We start from the raw sequence: 24,082 nt of genomic DNA, 5'->3' as shown, positions 1-24,082 counted from the left end.
AACAGACTGCCAGCTATTTCCACTTTGGCGACAAAAAAAAGACTCCCTCACTGAGAGCTTCAAAATGATGTCGTCATGCTTAATTGTCAAGGAAACATTACCAACAACAATATAATTACAGGCGATTTCTTCGCCCTTTAAGAAGTACATCCATTTCACAGTGAGTATCATGTCACACAGCATAATGCTATATTTGCAGCATCACAGTGCATGTTGCGGCTTTTCGGCCCAATGCTGATACAACTCTGACCAAGTGACATCTGAAACATCTATCAGCTGAACATAGCGTGTAAGGAGAAGGCTGAAGCAGGAGCGTGGTTACAGAATTGCACTCTAGGATGCCAACTCTTAGTGAATATGCGTGCACATATATTTAAAAGATCACATGGGCTTTTACATTAGTCGCTTAGTGGATGCTATTATCCAGGGCTATCCTTGATAGCTTACATCTGACATACAATCCACTAATGCAGCTGGGTATTTACATTAAATACGTTGCTAAGGGGCACAAGAGCTGTGCCTCTTATGGGACGGTAATCCTCCACTGCCACATGCGTGTAAACGCGCAATCCCCGTAAAGGCCTGGCCGCAGGCGAGCACTTACTCTTTTTGAACGACCTGGGCTGGGACGGGGGCTGGAAGCCCCCTGCGGGGATGCCGTAGGTGCTCATTCGCTGGACGAGGCTGGCCACGTTCCCCGAGGTCCTCTCCCGCCGCAGTGGCTGGGACTCCTCTTTCACCTCCTCTTTGGACTCCTTCTTTATCTCCTGACAAGCACACAAAGATGAAAAACAAATGCCTTTGAGAGAACATACATCATGCTCTGTGGAAAAGCCAGATGTTGAGTAAATGTGTATATCTATGCACTATACGAAAACCAAACTTTATTTATCCCACCAGGGACAATTTAGATAAGGACTCATGATACTGACAAGTGTAACGATTAGGTAGGGGAAACATAGCCTACACACAAAACATTTCCAAATATAACGATCTTTGTGTGTGCAAGATGAGAAAATAGTTTAGATTAGCCCCAATGGGAGATTAGTCTCCCATTTTGTTATTGTTGCATTTCAACACTGAATCCCAGTGGTTTCAAACACCTTTCCTTTTACAGCAGGCATGCAGCCCCACACCAGATTTATTATGTCTTAAAAGTGGCAATTATGTTCACAATTTCAGTTGTGAAGCAGAAGACAAATGAACACCACAGAAAAACAGATGTGACAATACAGTACACTAAAAGAAAAATTACAAGGGCAAACGTAGAGGAATTAAGAGCAACACAGGATGAAAAAGAAAAACAGAAATAATCCAGCATGGAGCGAGTGCTCCGCCCCCTCTTTTTTCCCCTCTCTCTGTTCTCTGGCCCCTCCCTGCACTTAAGGAATAGTCAACGTGCTGCCACGGCGGTGTTTCTGAAACGCGCGGGCACCACCCTTCTCCTTCATTACGAGCGCAGACTATGCAGAGACTGCGTGCTCGGCGCGTGCGCTATTCCCGCGGCCCGCGAGTACATCCCCACAGCAAGGCGTGCTCCTCGGAGAAGGCTTTCATAGTGTCGTGTTGGGACCTGCCTCTCTCTCTGCCAGCTCGTCAGAATCGGTCTTGGCTGAGACGCCGCAGAGGGTTGGGACAGCAGCCAGGGCTATTTCGCAGGCCGGGATTCTCTCAAGTATGCTCAAACGAGGCCTGGAAAGGAGTATGCCCCCCCCCCCCCCTAAACCAACAGGGCTGTGGCATCTATGACCACAGGGCAGCAGACTGTATCTATAGCAACTGCTGAGAATTACAGCATGGAAAAGTTTTCCCATTCTTTGGTAATGGGTTTGTTTTCACTGGTTAGGAGAATCAATAAAAATAATAATAACTAATTAGTCTCCAGTCAAAATCTCCAGCAACAAACAGCCTTTAAAATCTGAACCAGAGGAGGTACTGACTTGAGTACAGGAAGCTGTGCAACCCTGCTCTCTTCTGTGGCTCTCACACAGTAATGAAGCGAGGGCCAGCAGGCTGTTAGCTGCATGACACGGGGAGAACGACGCATGAGGGTCATCTGCTAGTCGCAAAGTATGTGCTTCCTGGTTCACATGCTGACTCAGCGCTACTTCATTGTCCCGAAGCTGGAGGAAGGGGGACTGTCTGAACGCTGACCGGCTCCTCCTCCTCCTCTTCCTCCTCCTCCTCTTCCTCCTTCTCCTCCTCCACACCGCACTTCCACTTCGCACGCCCTTCGCACCCCGCTCCGTTTCACAACACAAATCAATGCGCCAAGCGGCACAAGAAAACTGACTCCTGAGAGCTGACAGGCACAGCCATTAATGCTCACATCAAACAGAAATGCCTTTACAGACGTTAAAAAAAAATCCACAGAATACCATGTTTATTGTACACCTAAGAGTTATTGTAAAGCTTCCAACACAGAGCAGTACAGATTAAAACAGTCGACAAGGTAAACTAGGTGCTAACTTGCCCCACAAACCACACATATTTTATCAACTACCAAAAAATTCACAGACCTCTGTTAATATATTAAAAACTACAATCTTAAATATTCAGGCCTATACAAAGTTTGGTCCACACAGTTGAGGAAGTCAATTTGCATAGTTCAATATGATTTGAGCTGTCAATCTTAATTGCCTACAACACTGCAAACCAAATTTCGAGTCTAATTCAGACATTACATACAAGGATACAAACAGCAACCCAAGCTAACAGATTTAGATCCACGCAAGCATTTATTAAGTCTTTTAAAGTCTTTGTACTCTGACTCACCTCTTACACACAGCCAACCAGTCCATAATAAGAGCCGGAAGTGATAAAGAACTGAATGCCTTACAGTACATACACTGAGACACTACAACATCACAAACGAAAACAGCAGAGCTATCAAACTATCACACAGATCTCACTACAAGCTCAAGACTGCCTTAAAAACACCATCGTGCTGCTATTTGTAAAAACAGAGGCATGGAGTGTCACTTACCGGCTGCTCAGACATTGCTCTCTGGGAACACACTCAGCCACAAGACTCGTTAACATAAAAAAACAAAAATGCAAACAGTGCCTGGGGACAAAGTCCAGCATGATATCCTGACTACTCTCAGGCTCCTTAGGGATTACCTATCTTGCTCCTCCAGATTATTGCAATGCGTGACAAAAAAAGCAAATCGCTTCAACTGCACTCCATGAAATAAAACAAAAAAAAAAAAAATGAAATGGTCCAACTTCAACACACTCTCACGCACAATTTCATGGTGCATCATTTCACATGCCTCAAGAAAATGCTAGAGCTCATGACTTTGCGCTTCAGTGAGTTACATGAAACACACTCCCGCCTTTGTGAAAGTGAGGGACAGTGACACTGGTGACAGCAGAATTGTGCAATGCACCGAAGGGCAGCAGTGTAGGGAGAACGCAGATTCGGTTTCCTACATACTGCAGCATTGTGAAGAAGCACGGACAGCTGACAGGCTCTGGGAACGGTGGATCACGTTCACAGACCTGTCCTACACATTACATTACATTGTCCGCATTTAGCAGACGCTCTTATCCAGAACGACTTACATCGGTTGCAGTTTTTTTTCACAATGTTATCCATCTATACAGCTGGATATTTACAGAGGCAATTCTGGATTACGTACCTTGTCCAAGGGTAGAACAGCAGTGCCCCACCTTTTGGTTACGAGTCCTGCTCCTTAACCACTACGCTTTACATTTGCATTTACATTTATTTATTTAGCAGACGCTTTTATCCAAAGCGACTTACAAAAGTGCATACAGTAAGTATAGCGACAGTACGGGGACAGGATGTGTACAGTTCCACAATGAGACAGTTCTCATTGTGGAACTGTACACATCTGTAATGTACACAGTACTGTTGTCGCAGCCACGGAGGGGCAGTAACAAACAGTACAGGTTGTAAACAGCGTAAGATTTTGGCGTTACGGCGGTTCACCTTTACGAAGTTGTCCGGGAAGAGGCCCCTCTTGCCGTTGAGGTCCCCTTCCATCCATCCCTCCTCCTCGATCCGCCTCACGTTCTTGATCACGTCTCCCAGCCGTAACGTGAGCTCGTCGTCGTGGAGCGCTTGGTAGTCATACTCCACAACAACTTCAACTGCCGGGGGAGGAGGGGAGAAAACAGCGAGAGCCAGCAGGTCACAGAGCTTACCTTGGAAATGGTTTCAAATCTCACAAAAGCTAGACAATTCCTCTCGTGTCTAGAAAAGAGCAGCAAAATCCAAAATACTTCTGGAGCACAAACTGATGATCAAATAGGTGCAAAAAAATCAACATAGGCCTGGATTCAGTCAAAATGCCTCTTAATGGAAAGTGCTATTTCAAAAAAATGAATAAATGAAGCTTTGCCTTATTCATTCAACTCAAGCTTATGCTTAAAAAGGTCAAAGTGCCAGCATCCAAAGCATCACTCATCACCAAAAAAAAAAAAAAAACAAAAAACACTGAACTGATGGACTTGGTATTAATGAAGTATTATATGAATAAACATATTAAATGTTTAAATATTTGGGTGTATATATATGAAAATAATTATTTTTATATAAAACACTTTTGCAATCCTATCCCAGACAGCACAACACACAGAAAACCTGCAGTTAGGCTAATGTAAACTAGGCTGTGTGCAGTGCTGAGTAACCCACAACTGAGCTAAAAATAGCTACTCTGCTACTGCTATATTTCTCTGAGTGTTCCTGCAGTCTGCTGGGTGCCTCTATGGATGTTCCTGTTCCGATAAAGGTGTTAGCTTGCACCAGATCCACTCTGTCTTCCCGCAGCTAACACGGCTGCTCTAGTATGCCTGTCACCACTAACCAAATGTCCCGCTAAGGGGTGAAAATGGAAATCAATAGAGCAGCAGTCCAGCTGAGATACATTAAACAACTGAAGCACCGGCGGCAAACTGTGGCTTTAAAGCGGGAGTTGAACAATTGATGAAAACATTACTGTAACAAACAAAGAGAACCTACGTTATACTACACTAAACAGCTGCAGTTAAGTATCAAATGGTTTAGTGAAATGACTGGCTAGCTTTTAATTAACTGACGCAATTTATCAAAGTCAAAGACACCTACATTACTGTCATTTAGCACTCTTACCACTACGCTACACTGCCACCCCTTACAGGAAAAAGTAAAAATAATACATTTTATAGGGCCGTGAGTTCAGCACTTCATACATCTCCACCAAAGGACGCGGAACCTAGGACCTGGGAGAAGTTAGGTCTAAGGGAAACACCTGTCCACTGTGTGCCACCAAATCACTAATGACATTATGCTAAGAGCAATGGAAAGGACACACAGGCATTTCCTGCATTTTGCACTTCTGTGGAAATCACATGATCAAATAATGTGTGAAGGTTTGTTCAATAGCACATTGCCATAAAAGGTGAGAGTGGTTTTGAGTGAATCCCTACCACAGTAAATTCATTATGCCGCATTTTATTCATGTAAATATTCATGCAAATCAGATATGACACGCCAGTTTACCGCAATGCAAAACAGAAACTGAAAATCTTAAATTTTACATCTCCCAAATAGAGTCACTTCTAAATTGCTGTGAATGTTTGACATCAGTAGAGGAGTGCTAAATTTTTAGTTATATGCTCGCTCCTCAAAGACACCCCAAAAGAGGAATGTCAAATGCTTTCAAAGCACCACACAATGTTGCTCTCTTTTGGTGTGAAACTAATGTCACTAAATATAGTTTAAAAGTGTCAAACACAGTGTCAAAATCTTCACCAAAACCTCCACATTGTTCATAAGCACATGTTAAAACCCACTCCCTGAAATATCAATGAGCACTATCTACGACGCCTCAAGCAAACGTGTTCTGGGGGCATCTATGTCTCCTTCAAGAGAGGGGGTGTCAAACCCGAGGCCTGAGAGCTAGGTGTGGCCCTACACAGGGTTTCCTGAAAAGCACCCCAACCCCCCCCAAACACCACAAAGAATACAGCGTGGCTCCTGATGATTGTTACAACGACTATCACCATTAACGTGGCAGTGATGTTGTTCTCATGCTGTCCTGCCCAGGGCCTGGAGGATGGAGGCATTGACAATATTCAGTTTCTTTTTTCAACAGCTGTTTTGAACAGCCCTGCAGCTGTCAGGCCAATTGATTTCTCACAATGGGAGCCCTGAGCTTCGTACCTTTGACCAGCATTGACATGTTCATGAGTTTTAGAAGTTTGGATTACAAGTCACTTCATCAAAATGGTGTAAATTTATTTTTATTATAGTTCTTCATTATTTGTTTTTGGGAGCTCCACGTTAGTAGAAATAAAGACTGTAGGCACATTCTCCTTGCTCCACTGTCCACATACACTACTAAAAACACAACAATATGTGTATGATGGGGCTTTAATCTTTCACTGTTTATGGCAAAACATCAGAATAATGTCTATAAAAATGAATGCCAAAACATATTTTAAATGTATTGTAAAGTAAACAGATCCTACATACTGTATATTAGGGACAAGAAAAAATTGCATCACAACATAATTCACTTTACAGCCTTAGGTAGGCTGTTGCAGATATTCTATGACATAATGTTGCTTCTTTGTTTGGCCATTTCTATGAAGTACTGGTACTGGTCCTACTCACAGTTCACATAATCATTTACACACATTCACCAAATTGACTTCCCAAGAAGGACTATTCAAGTTATCATCTGTGTTGCAAAATTCCTGTGAAAACTAAAAGCTAGTTAGCTATATTTAGCCTGGGACATTCTTCAGTGAGTTCTAATCTCCTGCTCGCTGTGCAGTATTGTAGCGTCAATGTGAGTAAACAGTAAACTCAAATTAAGTGAGCGACGTCAGAGGTCCAGTTTTCCTTCCTATGCTGGCATCGACAAATCTGAGTGCCTAACAGACCTGCGCAGCGGCTCAGAAAGGCACGCTCTGCACCCGTTTATATGCACCAAATAATGCAGATTTACTTCCTGCTCTAAGAGTGACAGAAAGAATAAAACCACCAAAGCCAATGACAAAGCCTTGCAAATCCTGGGAGGAATTTCATTTCTCAGCACTCAGACGCCCACACTTGCAACCTCTCCCTCAGCTCTCGTTTTATTTACCTAATGATGCCAGTGATAAGCAGGTCGCACAAACGCAACACAGCCGAGGAGAGGCAAGGAAAACACGTCGCGCGTTTCGATCGACGCGCCCACGAGGCTCGGGGCGGAGAGCGGGACGCTCAGGCCTAATGGTTTTGGAGCCGCTCGTTACCGGCGGTAACCTGCGCGGCCGAGGGAGGCAGAGGGCAGCTGTGTGACGTGAATTTCTACAGCCTCATCGATGAAGGCTCCTCGTGCCGTGAGGATGATCCGCTCGGTCGCGTCTCCCCCCTTTCGCGCCGACTGACCTTATTCTGTCATCGTTCCTGATTTATTCCTCCGTTTCTCGCTTCAGCGTTCATTACAGCCCTCAGAGCGGGCTTGCCTTCCCCTGAAGGGTGCAGAACAACAGGCAAGCCAAGCAGGCCAGGCCGCTTCACTTAAATATGATTACAATATGCACAGGTGACTGTGCGTGTGCGCCGCACGGTCCACACGCATACTAGTGCATATTAATCACTCGCTGCGCAGAACTAGGTGAGAGAGACTCTTTTGATGTGACCCTCTTCGCTGTTCTAGAAAGTGGGCTCACACTGAAAAGGGGCAAGGCTCAAGTGAGAGCTCAAATCAGTAACCAGATTACCTTTAATAACAGCTAAGAGGCAGCAAATTGCAATAATTATCCTCTGGCATGGTTTAAGAAACAGTAAAACAAGATGCCTTCACAAGATGAAAGCTGAGGGGCCAAATAAGGTCACCACATGCCCCTACACGGCCTTTTCTAACAAACGTTTGCCACCGTATTGGCAATATAATAGCAATATTATTGGCACCGTATATTACAAGACACAGAGGGTCTTTTAATCCGATTCTTCACATAGCCCTGAATGTAAAGACCGAGCTGACGCACCACACTTCCACTTTTGTTCAAACCACCAAAAACAATGATACTGTTCAAATCGTCCCGTACTTGGCGTCCTTCAATACTTAAAGCTTTAGTCATAAGGTTCCGGTGAAAACGGGCACAGGATAATGACAGCATGTTGTTCTGGACATTGGAAAGAAGTGATCGCACCGGCTCAATAAAGGTTTTTTCAGTGCGTTGCTGGTAAGAGTGAGCTCAACAGACAAAGCTCACAGTTGCCAATAATATTCCAGTCCTGTAGATACAAGATAGTGTTACGAAAAACAAACATCAATCCAATTTACTTTTGAATTCCAAGCCTCAGTTACACAACCTGCCTCAACCAGAAGTAAACTCTTTCACCCAATTGAAAATCATTCCTTCTAAAGCATGTAAAGCTTGAGAGTATGTCTGGAAAGAAGCGTGGTGAGAAACAACACCCGTCGGCAGTTCCTTTCAGCGTCCTGTTGCGCTTTGGGTCTTGGCAGATGATGCACGGGGAAGGTCAGAAAACAAAAATTATTTGATTAGTTTCGCAGCTCAATTAACAGATGTTGCCAGACTCAGGAAAAAGACCGCTCTCTGTATAACCTCTGAATCTCCTCTGCAGCCTACAGTCTTTTCTGAATTAACTTACTGAACCTCACTGAACTGACTCAATCCACTTAAAGGGCAGGAACTAGCACTGCAAATATCTGATATCTTCAAGTTTTGCTTTGTCTTATTCATGTATGGACTGAAAAACTGGTCGTAACCCAAAGCACAGAGCGACAGACCTACAGGAATGTGTTGTAACATGTTTTAGTACATCTTGCATTGGACTATGTTTCCAAAGACAGTCCCCCTAGATCAGTCCATCACTGTTCACTCTCATTGACCTTTGCAACAGGGCTAGACTCTTACTTTGGAATTTGGTTTTTGGTTGCCCAAATGGACAATATTGTCACCACGTACTAACTCTGTATATTTTGCCCTCTTTGTTTCTCGCTTATGAATATAGGCTACTGTTAATTATAATGTGACAGTTTGCCTAACGGTAAACTGCTAAGAAGAGAACTGTGAAAACCGGAGTTAGTTTCATCTTGACACTCAAGTTCAGCTGTGACAGTATGTTGTCCTCTTTTAATAAATAAATGTATAAACTTTGCGTTTTTCCTCCTCAAATTCAAACCACTTCTTTACAGTAGTCTAAATCAAGGTTACCAGGTCAAAATTGCCTATAACAAAGAAGGGGATGCTGCATATTTTGGCTACTCCTTAGCTATTTTCTTACATGAGTGAAAAAAACACAAAAATAATCACATTATAATTGTGCTGTAAGCAGCCTCAAATGTCTCTCTGTTTTTTCAAGGGTTGGAGATGATGTTATAAAGGCAGGCCACCACTGCAAGACAATATGAGGGGAAATAGTGGTTTATTTTAAGAGGGGAAAAAAAGTTAACCATTGTTTTGGCCCATATTTTTGGTTGCCAACATGGATAAGTAATCCTTATCAAATCCTCTAGATCACTGTAATTTGTTTGCCTTCGGCAACAATTATTGTTGGGCCCTGTACAAATTAATTTTAAAAACATCAAGAAATCACATTTGAACAGTAAAAGACAGATATCGCTTCGGTACACAATGCAAATAGATTTGGGAAGACTCTCCTTTCAAAGCAAACAATGTTCTACATTTAGAGTTAAGTACAGATTTCCAAAGTATTTCCCCCAATATTCCCACTGTCTAGTGCAAAGAAACTGTACATTAAACAGACATTCATATCACATGTGCACGCTTGCACATACACCCTGGATCTCAGGTTTTAACACCAACTCTATCCCAGGCAGCACAATGACCATGGCTAGCGTGGACTGCCCACTGACATAATCACAGTGCTGAACAACCCCATTGAGCCTCTCCTTGCAGGCAGTGAGCCGGGACTGATCCAGAGCTCCCTGTGCTTAACGACTGCTCCCAAACTCTCACAGCACTCATTGAAAAAAGGAACAAGGATGAGGAAATTGCTTCTCCTTACTGTAATCTCCCTAAATTGTTTGCTTACTATACCGGGATTGGTGAATGGAGAAATCTCTCTTCCGTGTAACTGCATAATGATGCTGTTGGCTGAAGGATACAGTAAACAGCCAATCTCCTTTCATTCACTCTGCATTGACGCTGTTAGGCTGGCCAGTGGCCACCAAAAACATCTGTACAGACTGCAGACTTCATGAGAAATTGTTTGCTTTGAGAGCACCACCTAGAATGACATGAACAGTGGGGCTATTTCTTGCACTCACTGCCACTGAGCTACCATTTGGGTAATGTACTGCTGTCAAGTGGAATAATCCGCACAAGAGAGAATCCATCAATTTAGCCACAGAAAAGCAACCCTAAGAGATAGGTTCTGTCCATTAAATTTAAGTTGCTGTACTTCAGCATTGCTGCACAAGCGCCTTAATACCATGAAGCATATTAAATAATCAAATTACATTTACTAATCTGATACTGGAATAACAGTACTGTTGCAGCGAACCCTTGTACAAACCCATCTGAACTTTGTCCTCTACAGGGTGGCAGCGAATGGCTATCAGCACTGTGTGAATGACTGCTTTTGTTCTCAATCTTTAATCATATGAGCAAACAGAAAAAAACACCCTGCATCCGGCTGCGAATGCTAGGTCTGAGACTTCAGACCATAGCGGCTCCCATCAGTGCACCTTGTTTTTAATAAAGCAGCTTTGCCACAACTCATTTACAACACGAAAGGGAATGTAATCAAATCAAGTGTGTATCAATCAACCAGTTTCACACTTCTGAGGATACATTGTTACACACTTTCATTCTAGCGTTAGGTATACCAGCATAACACTGAACAGCACAATACCAGCTAGCTTATGAAACTAAACACCAAGGCCTACTGTGTAAGAATATACTCAACAGAAAAAGGCATAACGGTAAATTAGTTTCCTAATTTGTTAACTTCATCAAATTAACAAGATACCTGCATTAAGATAACTGTAAATATTTAGCTGGTTAGCTGTACATTTCTGAACTGGCCGGCTATTCATAATCACTTTTTAACGTTAACTGGTGTCTTAAGGTTGATATTTAAAGTTGATATTCCTTTAGCTGTATTTTTCTCTGCTGTCAGTGCTCAGAAGAGAAAAACACCCAGGACGGATTACTGAATTATGAAGGAATCTTCATTTCAAAATATTACACAGAGAACTTCAGATCACATTAAAAGGTAAGACTGATGACAGAACAGCAGTGTTGGCCTCTTACAAGCACAGATTTTAATTTTTCATTTTGTTTCTGTCGACTTCTTATTGAAATATTTGGATTAATATGGTTAAAACTAAGAGCATATTTCCTTCCCTGAAGCTAGACATCTGAACGAGTCAGTCGTCAAAAGCATTGATGGATCAGTATTTGACCCATGTGTTCATTTTCACACCATTTCTTTGGCACAAAAAAGCATGTAGCTACACGCAAGAGAAATGTATTTGCAGTGTTTCTCCTGCAATGATGGAAGGCATACCTGGGTTTCCTCAAAACACTTTAATGTCCAGCTACAATTACTTGCTGTTATTGTGCTCATGAAGTTCAACCTGAGTTCAAATTTATTTCTAAGTTTTTGGATCCAAATATTTGTAACTGGTTCAAGCAATCTTTTGTGAATGCACTGGCCTCCATAATGGCATGGACTCAAATTTCAAATGGTATCTTCTAATAGTTTCTATCATGACACTGAAGAAAAAAATGACATTTTGTGAACACTTTCTCAGTATCAAAAAACCCCCTCTCCTATAAATGCAGAGACCAAGATTTTAACCATTAAAAAGTCCTTTCCATTGTTTTCTTTCAAATGCACTTCCTGCAATGTTTAGATGGCAGTAATTTGATCACTGAAATACCACTGGACAGAACACAACATGTGGCCTCCTTCATTTTCTTCAGCTAAGAAAAAAATCTCCACAAATAAAACCACAGAAGTGGTTTGTGAGGTCAAAATCTAAATTCTCAAAGCAAGACTCTAGTTCTACATGTGTTGGTAGACCTTCTCTATAAAGAGTGGAAAAACAATACTGGCTGTTCTTTCAAGTAAACCCGGACAACCACATACTAACATTCCTTATATGCCAATGTAGCCAATACTGTACCCATTAAATTGGAATAGGAAGATTACACTTCACTGCAGGGCTGCCTTCCCACAGTACAGTAACTGTGTAGGATTAATCCAACACCATCTCCCTCACAGACGGCATATGGTCCCTATGATTGGGGGTCCCAGCAAGCTGTGCATTTTTTGGAACAAAGTCAGTTCTGTGATTAAGTGGGTCAGTGGGTTAGTAAAATTGCACGTCCCCCCTCCAGGGTCTTAAATGTACTGCAGTAATCAATGCCGCATGGGGCCTTGTGCAACTGCGCTCCAGGGACAACAGCATAAACTAGGCATCATAACACATAAGAGCAGTATTTTCACACAGGCTTGCTCTGCCCTGCAGACAGAGAAGTGCAACATATGAATGGCTTTTTTCCCCCAGATTTATGAAACAGCATTTGTTCAAAGAAACAAGAAGTGACTAGGAAGTGCCAATATTGGCTACCCAGCTGGTGCATGCCAGCCTGGCCTTGTGGTGAACTGTAGCCTCTCAGTGAGTGAGTGAGCAACTCAGCGAGCCGACCAGAGTCTGAAATGAACTTTTTAGCGAAAAAATATGCAATGTGACAGACATGGTAAAGGGGAACTACCTCTCAGGCCACAACCCTCCAGTTAGTTGTCAAATCAAGTCTTATCTTCCCGCAGTAGAAGAATTTGCATAGTGCTGCCACACTTAGCATGTGATTGGACAACTAGAGATTGTACACGGATGACCAATACAAAATTTCAAAATTGTAAGTGGTCCTGCCAGTGACGAAAAATATTTGGCAATCTTTTGTTTCACAAGGGTTCTTCAACTAACATCGTAGGCAGTGATCTTTTTTTTAAATGCAAAGAGCACCCGCCAGAGTCGCTAGTGACCCAGCAATCTCAATCCCCCAAAAAGAAAATCCACCTACATTTGCAGGCTGACAGGAGTTAATTTCTGACCCTACTGAGGGAGGGAGGGAACACTAATTTGTAGGGCTTCTTCCTCCAACCGCTGCCAAAAAAATGGTCAAAAATGTCAAAATGAAGACAAAGGAATCAACGACTATTATTTTTTTAGACTTATTTAAGTTGAACCCATCTTGCAATTCTGCCAGCTTCCACAACTGCAAGCACACATCCTCCTTCTTCTAATTAACTTCAAACATCAGACAATCTGACGTCTTTTGTTGCTTGTTTCTATTAGCTCATGCTGTTTTGAGGAGACCTGCACAGTGAGGTCTGCCATGTCTGAACATGACTGAAGCACCTGTGTTTTGGTGTGCCGGCGCTGCCAGCCTAAACTGTCCTCAGTCATGGGTAACCACCAGCGATGGGTAATAGGTACAGAGTAATGTCCAGACACGTCAAAGACACCATAAGTGATGACTTTGAATGTTTCACTAAAGCAACCATTAAAAAAAAAAGTCTAAACATAAACACTGTCTACAACAAAATGCAGCGGGTAGCCACAGTTAGAGAACTGACTCATCGTGATAGGTCTGCTGGTTTGAACCAAGTGTGGAAACACTGCTGGCGTGCTCCTGAGCAAAGTGCTTACACTGACTTGCTTCAATATCTAACTGCATAGCTGGAGAGCATGCAAAAAAAAAAAATGCACAACGCGTTTGTCAGACCAGATAAGGCGTGTCCTAATCAGAACAATCATGCAGTGCAACTAAAGCGGCTGCAAGTCAGAATGACATCTCCAAATCTCTCACCAACTGCAGACACGGTAAATTATTTGCCTGGGTCACTGTCATTGGTGATCCACCTGGAAATAGGAAGAGGCTCTGTATCGTTGAACTACTGCAGATGTGAAGTGATCACAGTTGGTTTTTTGTAAGGGGGGGGGGGGCAGGTTCTGAAGGGAAGGTAGTGGCAGAGAGCGTGTGAAGAGGAGAGGGGGTGGTCGTAAAAACAGCGGAAGCTTTCATCTCCTGTCCTCTAATGAGATGCGGCAGGCTGTTTGTAATCACACCCCTTCTGCACTTTCTCTCGGGGGGGGGGGGGGGGGGGGGGGGGGGTGAATTTAGAAAAGAAAACAAGAGCCCTCCCTGACTAGAAACTAGAAGAGAGGGACAGCACTTCACCTTGAACTGGTGGAAGAGTTTCCAGTCTGTGTTAATGACATCAATTTGTACTGATCCCTAAGCAATCACCGCCGTTTAAAGTGGCCAGTTTGGAACACCATCAATATTACAAGTAGGCCACTCAAAAAGTTTGGAGGGAGGGGGTTCTGTATACTGCTCTATGGTACTACTGCTTTTCACAACACACCAGTCTGTTTATCTCATTTCAAACAGGAAGTTAAAACCCCACACTAAACGAAGAGCATTCCAAGACTACTCAAAGCCTCCAGGACTACTCAAAGCTATTAATAACTTAGTTGTAATTGAGCGTATTCCAGGGAGCGGTCACTGCCAAGGCTAGAAAAAGTAAGTAGAAGATAAGACTAAGAGGAGAGACACTATGCTTTGACATTAGTAAGGGAGTTGTTCTGGTGGCTCTACACCTCTGGGAGAGGCTGTTCAAATTCTTTACATATTTGTTCTGAAAAAGACCATCGAGTGCTTGGGGATTCCACTGTATTTCGTAAGGACACTTTGCGGAGGAGGTTCTCTGCCGTGCAGGCCCATTTCCCACACCCACTACTGTCAGTAATGAGGCTATGATTACAAAATGCAAACGCTTGGCTCTTGTTTTAAGAGTGACAGTGAGATGGGCCTAGCTGCCAATGGAAAATGAAGCAGCTGAATCTGTGAAAAATGCACATCTGCACTGCTCTCTTTGCCACCAGCACACTTATTCCCTCCTTAAGTTGGCCTAATGACCAAAATCGACACCACCCAACCTGATTCATGTAGTGCTTCTGTAGTGTGATACGAGACAGATTAGACACCAAACATTCTGTCTACACACTCAAGTATATTCCCTACAATTTTAGCTTAAAAATAACCTATGCAGAAAGAGTATCCATAACGAGCAAGACGCTTTATCACTTTGTAAGTGCCTGTGTATCTCAATTTAAGTGAATAATAAAAACTCAAGCATAAAATGCGAAAAAACCCTGCCCTATCAGTCTTTTATCAAGGTATCAGCGTGAATTCTTCCGTGTGACAGACGAGGTATAAGGAGATAAATATCCATATGGTTCCATTTCTAGACATAACGGATTTCTGGCAAGTGGGTGACATAAGCAACCTCTTCAGATCACACAGCATCATCAAATGCCAAAATGTAATATCCCATCTGTAGTCTTATTTACCACTTATTATGGTAAGATTGTTGGGTGGGGACCCATTAAGGTGATGTTCCTTCAGACAATTAATTTGATTACCATTTCATCTATATCAATACACAACTAATTGGTTTGAATATCACTGTAATCATGTATCACGTAAAAACACAACCAAGGATGCCTGGTATTGCTTGTGATGACAAGGACATGATCAAATCCCCAAGACAGTATTACAGATAACAGTCATAGGTGAGCAGAAGTAGGTGACATCAAGCTAAACAAATCAGAGAAAAAAACGACTGATTAATGTGTAGCCTAGCTATTCTTGTGACCTATAAGCAAATGAGATGGGACATAGAATTATGTGTTCACTGCATCAAATTCAATAGATGCCCGATAACTAAATTTAGCCTTAGGCTAAATTCAATTCCGGCCCATCCCCCAGTTCCAGATGAGAGACCTGCATTTATAACATTAGTTAAATGCCAACCACAGGCCTGCAGAATACTTGTCCCCAAGACTGAAACTGGCCCAAATGCTCCCCCCCCCCCCCTCACACACACACAGTTGATCCTCACAATCATTCCCATGAGGCTGTGGAGAAAATAAAACGGCTTTCACCAAAATCTGCTGCGCCTGCAAATCTCCCCCTCTCTGAAACACATTCAAAATCTGTGGTGACATCAAAGGCAACCTAAGAAGAAAATATCTTGAAAACTCAAACACACCTTTGGTTTCCGCACCGGAAAGAGGCCGCCATTTACTGGCCAACAGTCAGTGTGTATGAGGCACTAACTCCCCAAGCACAAATGGGCGAAAGTTCTCAAGGTGTGTGGACACAGCGCTGCACCACAGCCCTGTGAAAAGCACACATTAACAGTCAGACTAATCCACAGACTGCAAGTTGGCAGTGTACTGCCTGGAGCTCTGAAGACGCAGAAAATAGAGGGGCTGTTGCCTGGGAGATTCGTGCCCTTTTCCCTGAACCCGAGAGGCTATATGCGGGCATTACACTGTAAACAAACCACATACAGTAGTGTGTGTATACATGGCACCTGCAAATACTGTGACACTCTAGTGAGATACGGAGCTTTGTGACAAGGCAGACTTGATAAGACACAGTATTGCCTTGACTAACTGAGCACGTTATATATTGTGGTAAATACAGAAACCATGCAATGCCCTATTCCTATCTCAGCAAGCTAAGAAGAGAACTGCAAAACAAGCTCAATTAAGGAACAGTAATGGCTAAACTTGATACCAACTTAATACCAAACCACCGATTCCTGCTTGATGCAACATATCCACACCCAAACAGCGCTATTCACAATTACGAGGTTCTCATATCTTCACCCTGACGAGCATTCTTCTCTGTCAGACCGTGTCATCGTTGCTGTTCTGACCCTTTCCTGCAGTGTCACTTCAGCATTGCCGCTCGACACAGCAAAGAGATGCGAATAATCCTCAAGGCCTCAGAACGGGAGGACTGACACAAGTGAGACATTCTAAACACTGGCCTGAGGAAGGGCCTAGCAAGAAAGGGAAGCTCTGATGTTTACAGGTTCTCTGCACTTCTGCGTATGTTGTGCTTGGATCTACTGGACATCTAAAACTGAGACACCGTGGTGCATTGAGGATGAAGGGGAAGCGCTCAGGGCCACGCAAGCAAGCAGGCTGCCAGCTGCCTTTTCCAACGGCGCAGTCCCAAAAAGCCACATCTGCCAATGCACAGTGCCGAGCAAACCTGAACCTGTGGACCGTTTTGACTGTCCACGCTCATCTCCTGACCAAAAACAAAACACATAGTGAAACCAATGCTACAAAAAATGAGGACGACATGCCAGCATCTTGTTTGATTAGGCACTTACTTAGGCAGGAATATACACAGCCCGTACAGTGAGCAGACTGAAACCACAACGCAGCTGCGTACACCCTGCAGTTACGCACACGATACCACAGAAACTTGGTTTCCTCTAGATCAAACACACTCCATTCAGCTCTCTTGGTTTGGCATCAGTGTTTACAGTCTGGATGGAGATACGCACCGTAAATAAAGATGGAGTGTAATATCAAACAACCATTAAGCACCAAAATATTAAAGCTGGGGAAAAACAGAATCAAGGGCTTTTAAAACAATACTGACATGTAATAAACATTATTACACTAACCTTTTAATATCTAATCACGGATCTAGACAACTTCACCTCAGAATGCGCTCTTAATAACTACATGCAATGCTCAAAATGTGCTTGGAATTTTGACAAACTTTACACCAGCTTTAACTGAAATTCCAAAACCAGACCACAGCATTACATACTAAAAAGTTTAAAGAACTGCAGACCATTTCTCCAGTAAATCACCACATAGTAAGTAAAAGTGAGTAAAACTGAGATAGCCTTAGGTAAACTGTCCTTTATGTCCAAAAATACTCAAACATTTTATGCAGATGCTAATGCTAGAAATAACAGACATATTTGTCTCGGGATATACTGGATCAAGAAGCTGAACAGGGCAGACAAATACATGGCATTACTTCCGAGAGGTGTTGCATAACATCAACTAGCAATCTGGATGCTAACTACCAAACTGTTCAGCTAGCCAGCTACCAAGCAAATAAAGATCTCAATTCTATAGCCAATAAGATGTCTGGATAGCTAACATTAGCAACTTAAGGCGAAAGAACAGACGGGACGCCTGTATTACGAGGCTTTCTTCTCGCTTCATGCCTACCTATAAGTTTACATGTGTCATGCTAGCTTATTAGCAAAGTAACATTGACCATCTGGGTATCCATAACACCAAGAGACATGGAAAAAGCCATAGCTAAATGGCTACTTGCTACTATAGGCTAAGTCCCACACAGCACTCCAACGAAATGGCTTGTTAGCAAGCAATATGGTTTGATTCATCCTGCCTGAGTATTTTTCCCAACAGAAAATCCGGGTACTATTCAGCTAGCTGCTGCCGCTTGCCAATTAGCACTGGCTATACATAATTTCATTTCGTTTTGGAAATATACATAGCTAGCAACAACGCAAATGCGAAACTTACCCATACTGTCCTTCAGTGCAGGACCTTCTTGCTTTCTGATGTTTGTTAGCTAGCCAGCTAGCTATCCCCAATGTAGCTTCCAAGATAGCGAGCTATCTACTTGTACGCTCAGTCTTGTGTGATTTTAAGGGATGATTTCTCGTCGTGAACTACCGTTACCACTTAGCTAACTAATCGCAACATAGAGCCATGTGTCTTCGCCTCTATGGCAGCATCAAAGGCGTACGCGAGGTGTGACAGTTTTTAATGAAAATTACTGGCTAGCTAGCTAGCTATGGAAGTTATCCCGAAGTCCCCACCTTCCCAGACTTGCCTAAAACTCTGACTGCCACACATATACAAAACAGCAGGGAAACTCCGCGATATTTCAAAAGGAGAGTCCCGCGAGATTCTCTCGCTGGAATGTGGCCCGTCTAGCCACTCCAGCGGGAAAGGGCAAGGCGAGGACTCTATCCAGAGCTTAGGGTATGGACGGAGCTGAAGTTGGGCGTGTGTCTGCGTGTCGCCAGGGAAAGAACTCTCTCTTGTAATGTGTGTGTTTCCATATGACGCAGAATGTAGCCCTCCCAATTAAATGTGCTGTGTGCTCTACGCAATGTTGTCATTTGAATGGTTTGGTTGTGAAACAGTAGGCCTATTTCAACATTTTAAGGTGGCATGAAAGAGAATCTAAAGGGATTCATATTTCTGAATTGTATTTTACAATGACGATTAAAACATAATTGAAATTGATTTACTGTCATTGAAACAGATGACATTTCAGTGTCTGACAAAGTGCCACATAGAATAATTAAACTGATATTGTACTAAGTTGCATTACATTGCTTGTAAAAATAAAGCTTTTGGAGGAAACGTCATTCATTTATTCTTCATCATATTTTGCTTTAAATATGGTGAATCTGAAATAGAATGTATGCCAGTGTAATTACTTATAACTGATTGCTGATTTAAATATGTTCATACAGAATGCAGTACAGCATGGCTAATCCTTTCAGTGAATTGTGTTGAGTCCCACTGTAAACATTACTGTGGTGGATCATATTTGCATATAATTTGTTTAATCCTGCATTTGGAAAGCTGTTGACTGTTTTCAAATTGCCTCAACTGAATATGCATATCTGTTTCCTTTTTATGATATTCCGATAGCCCACACTTTTGACTATCTTATATTGCTCCCTGTTTGGAATAAATAATGCACATCAAAAGGCAGGGACCATGCTTAGATATCCAGTGAGTCAGCATTTAGTGTCAGGGAGCGTTTAGTCTCATGCTGCATTAGCGTTTCATAAATAAATACATTCACATTCTGTCTCTATGACTCGGTGCCTTTCTGCTTCACACAGATAGTCTGATAACACTGAAGGTGGTTGCACACATCTCATGCTGCCTGCCTCTACATGTTTAAGGCACAGAGCTGAAGGAAAGGAATGCCATTCATCTTGACTTCACTATGACTGATCAGGGTGCTGAATTCCAAACGGTATGTTTCGAAAACAGTTTCACTTGTCTGTTTGTCTGCAGTGTATGAAATGCCATCACTTGCATTAACATTTAGATTTAGTCATTTGGCAGTGACTTAGAAAGCAGCGGTACATAAATATATATAATTAAGACCACATGAACAATAGTACATACAGAAACTAAGAGACTACATCTGACCACGTGCGTCAGTCCATCGAACAGTGCTATAACAACCAGTGCCATATTGAATGCTGAATATGGGGCTTCAGTTTGGGATGGAAGATGGCCAGTGACTCCACTGACCTGTTTGCTGGACAGTAGAGTCTGGAGTCTGGAGTTTGTTCCACCTCCCCGATACACCAACCTGATACTTAATCCAGTATTTCTGGACTGAACTGGTCCATTGAACTTCTCGTAAATGCCAAAACAACAAAGTGACATTTGATAAATGTGTGACCATAACACATAAAGGTCAATAAAACAAAAACTGAACAGGCAAAGCTCAGGGAAGTGACTACTTTGCTCGTTGACGCTATAGTGCTTAAATGAGGCACTGTCATTATTTTGTGGCTAGTTTTTTTCTCACTTCGTTGGTCATTTAATGAATGAAGGACATTATCATTTCTACAGATGTTTCCTCTAGTCGCAGCCAAGAATTGTGCTTGATCATATCCATAGCACCTATTTAAATAAATGAATGTCTAATCTGATGCTTCTTGCATCTAATTGGGAGGATAACCTCTAATATATATATTCCTCACATAAGCTCTCAAATTACTGCAAAGTACTATACCTGTTGCTCATGTCCCATATTTTGACATAAACCTAAACTGAGTACATCACATTGGAGTGTTGGGCTGCCACCTTGTGGTGCAAAATGTACATAACTGCTTCTGTTGACGTTTCTGCATTTGCAATATTTATTGCACAAAATGTATGACTGGCAGTCATTCAAAACTGCACTTTACAAATGAACACAATTAACCACTGAAAGCTATGCATAACATTCAATAACTACTTACTTTTTATTTTTAATGAACATTAACATATTTTATAACCTGACATTGCCACTGCATTGCAAAGTTCACATGATGTAAGATTTCATTTTCAATAACATATTTGATAAATTACTTGTAAGAGGTAAAACTAAAAGGCTCACAGTTCAATTGTTTTAATGATCAGTGATGATAAATTCTTTGGAAATATACACCTTGAAGAGTAGACAATGTGTTAAATTATCTGTTGTATACAGTTATGATGTTAACTTAAATATAACTAACAATAGGTCAATCAAACAAATTTCATTTATGTCCACTCACAGGTGGATTGACCAAATGGAAGCAATGGTATACATTATATTTCAGAAGAAGAAACAGTTCATTGTTCCTGAACAAAATTTGTCTTTAGCTTTTTCTCACTGTTAATAATGTCTTTGGACGGTATGCAACAAACCCATCATCTATAACTGCAATCTTTAACCCTCTACCCTTTGCTAATCTTTAGTAATTGTTCTCCTTTGTGACCTCGAATCAGACCCAGCATGCATCCTCCCTCCAGTGGACCCTGGCAAACTAATCCCCCACATGCTCATTTACTGAACCAATATTAATTATATTATATTAATGCAGAATTGAACATAAGCCCCATGTGGAAAGCATGAAGTGTCCAAAGAAAAGCCAAAACTTTAGTAGTATTTACTGTTTCTTTGCCCAATATTGGGATACCTCAATCAAAGATCATCTTATTCACACATTCATCCCATTCACACATTTTATATGTAACGCCTCTTTTAGAAGCAGCACACTCTGTATTTCACATACATCTCTTTGTATAAAACGCTTAAAAATAAATAAAAAGACAGTGATTCTGTAATTGCCCACCAGATACAAAAATACATTTCCTGCCTTTAAAAAATAAAAGCACATACTCAGAAAATCACAACAATATGTGATATATATATCCCTTACAATAGATTTGTGATAATATTTCTGATGTTTTCTTTTGATTTCTTAATTTTAATGATGATAATTTCAAACCCATCTATGTTTACTTTTTGTGTGAATTTAGAAAAAAAAACATGTGTCACATGGAATATATACAGACATATGGCATGGGAATATAGGTCACATGCTTGTTTGTTTGTATGTCTGTGTGCAGGAAGAGAGAGAAAGAGAGGCGGGGGAAGAGAGACAAAGAGAGGCGGGATTAGTAGTGACAATTATTTATTTCAGTGCTGTATTCATTTTAAAGTGGATGAAGGTACAGTTGTTCCATCTGTGAAAGATCCTATTGCATTGAAATGATGTGCTTATATCTGGTGTCATTTATTTTCTGATTTAAATGTAAGAAAAGAGATTATTGAGCATTTAAAGTTTCTTGCACTGACGATCTGAGATTAAGAGGTTGCCGCTAATGCTCTCAGTCAGTGGTCCAAAATGTGTTGAACTGACCTCCTTATTCAGTTTGGCGTGAACATGCATGCACAAAATTAACTTAATACATTCTATTGTACATAGGTATTCATTCTTAGTTATTACTATTGTTGTTATTGTTTCACAAGTTATTGATCCATGACTGAATAAATTATAGTAGAAAATGTCATTTCAGAAACAACAAAGGGATGCACACCATATCCTCAATCCAGTGTAATTAGCAAAGTTGACCAATAGAGGCCACCATTGATGTTTAATGGTGAGTGCAAAACCAGGTCAATTTTTGATGTTCATTCACGTTAATGGAATAAACTAAGGGATTTGGAAACAATGGGGCTCTTATGACACTATGTCCATAAAACTGATGCTTCCAAAATACAATGCATTTTACAAAGAATCAAGTAGTCATAAGCCATTTGCACATTAGTTGTCTGAATTAAGTGAGCAACACATCTGTGCCCACTGTTGATTTCGAATATGTAATCCAATATGAGCAGATTTCCGATTTATTACCGGATGATGTGATTATACAGATTAATTTTTCATCTTGTTTTTGCAATCAGATCTGGATTGTTTTAATATGTACTATAGGAAACATTCATGTCAGACACCGTTAACTGTTATTCAAAGGAATCACATTCTGTAATCACATTTCAGGAATTCTAAGATTCCTAAGACTCCTTAACATGTATCTTCTACATGCATGCATATGCAGTGTGTTGGGTATCAAATATTGAGCCCAAATACGGAGGATATCTGAGGATCAACACTGAATGTCATATCTCCGCTTGAACGCACAGATGTGAGCAGAGTGAGTGTGTCAGTGCTTGCCCTCTCTTCCCTCTGAGTCACTAACCTACTTGCCTGATTTTCCCCCAGCAGAAAGCAGGCGGCACGTGAGGGCTTTTCCCCGTTTCATCCTATTATCTGCGGCTCCACGTGCGCGGCAGATGGTTTGCTTCTCATCACATGGATATATTTGGACTCTTCAGCATATCACGCATATTCTGCTCCATTTCTGTGTCAGGGGCACAAATTTTCAGATGTCTGTCATTTTACACAAAAGGATCAGGAAGGTCTTAGTTAATTCAGATGTGTAGTGTAAGCTGACCTGGCATCATCTGACAGCAAAAAAAAAAAAAAAAAAAAAAAAAAAATTAAACACATCGTTTGAGATGAAGAGGGGAACTTGCAGTTTCCCCTGGTGTTTTGAAACGTGTGATACCCCAATATAATCCAGGATTCACATTTTAACAGATTGTTGTCAAATGAAATTATGCTTACATTTGGACTCAATGCCAAAAAGGTATGACTCCTCCACATGCAGATTAAATAGTGTACTAAAGATTAGTGAAGGGGTCAATTCTGATCCCAAGAGCTAAACGTGCTTCTGTGTATTTTACATCAGATTTCGTCAGATTACCTCAGGGAGTACAGAAACTGGCCTCAACATTTTAACAATGGAACTGTGTGCATTTCCACAGCATGATATTCGAGCAATCTGTGAGACTACTATTAAGAATATATACTGGACAATCTCCATTTATAATGTAAACAGACCTTCTGTATAGGAATCAGCTGTTACCATCAAGTGTGCTACCAATACAAATCCATTTTTGAATGTGTGTCTATCTGGCTGTTTAAAGATACACAGACAGATGTAATCAGTACAAAACAATAATATCAGCCATTAGGAAAACACGTTGCAAACAAACTACTTTACTACGGACATGAAGTGTTCAGCACTCAGAATAAGACTACGATTTAGCCGCGGCTTTCATTGATATTGTGTGTTTTTCT

At 41.6% G+C, this 24,082-nt stretch overlaps 1 protein-coding gene across 2 annotated transcripts in view; it reads right to left on the bottom strand.

The window, feature by feature from the left end:
- The window catches only part of LOC118792700 (CD2-associated protein), a 50,253-nt gene extending 31,546 nt beyond the window's left edge, over positions 1-18,707 (bottom strand). For both annotated transcript variants that reach the window (XM_036550602.1, XM_036550603.1), the window contains exons 1-3: positions 18,390-18,707; positions 3,959-4,119; positions 605-767 (exon numbers count right to left, since the gene is read on the bottom strand). In XM_036550602.1, coding sequence (XP_036406495.1) covers positions 605-767; positions 3,959-4,119; positions 18,390-18,393 — 328 coding nt within the window. In that variant the 5' untranslated portion in view covers positions 18,394-18,707. The remainder of the gene's footprint in view (positions 1-604; positions 768-3,958; positions 4,120-18,389) is intronic.
- Positions 18,708-24,082: the final 5,375 nt, after the last annotated feature.

The sequence above is a fragment of the Megalops cyprinoides genome, chromosome 17 (genome assembly GCF_013368585.1).
Source record: "Megalops cyprinoides isolate fMegCyp1 chromosome 17, fMegCyp1.pri, whole genome shotgun sequence".
NCBI lineage: Eukaryota > Metazoa > Chordata > Actinopteri > Elopiformes > Megalopidae > Megalops > Megalops cyprinoides.
This window is presented reverse-complemented; position numbering and strand designations above follow the sequence as displayed.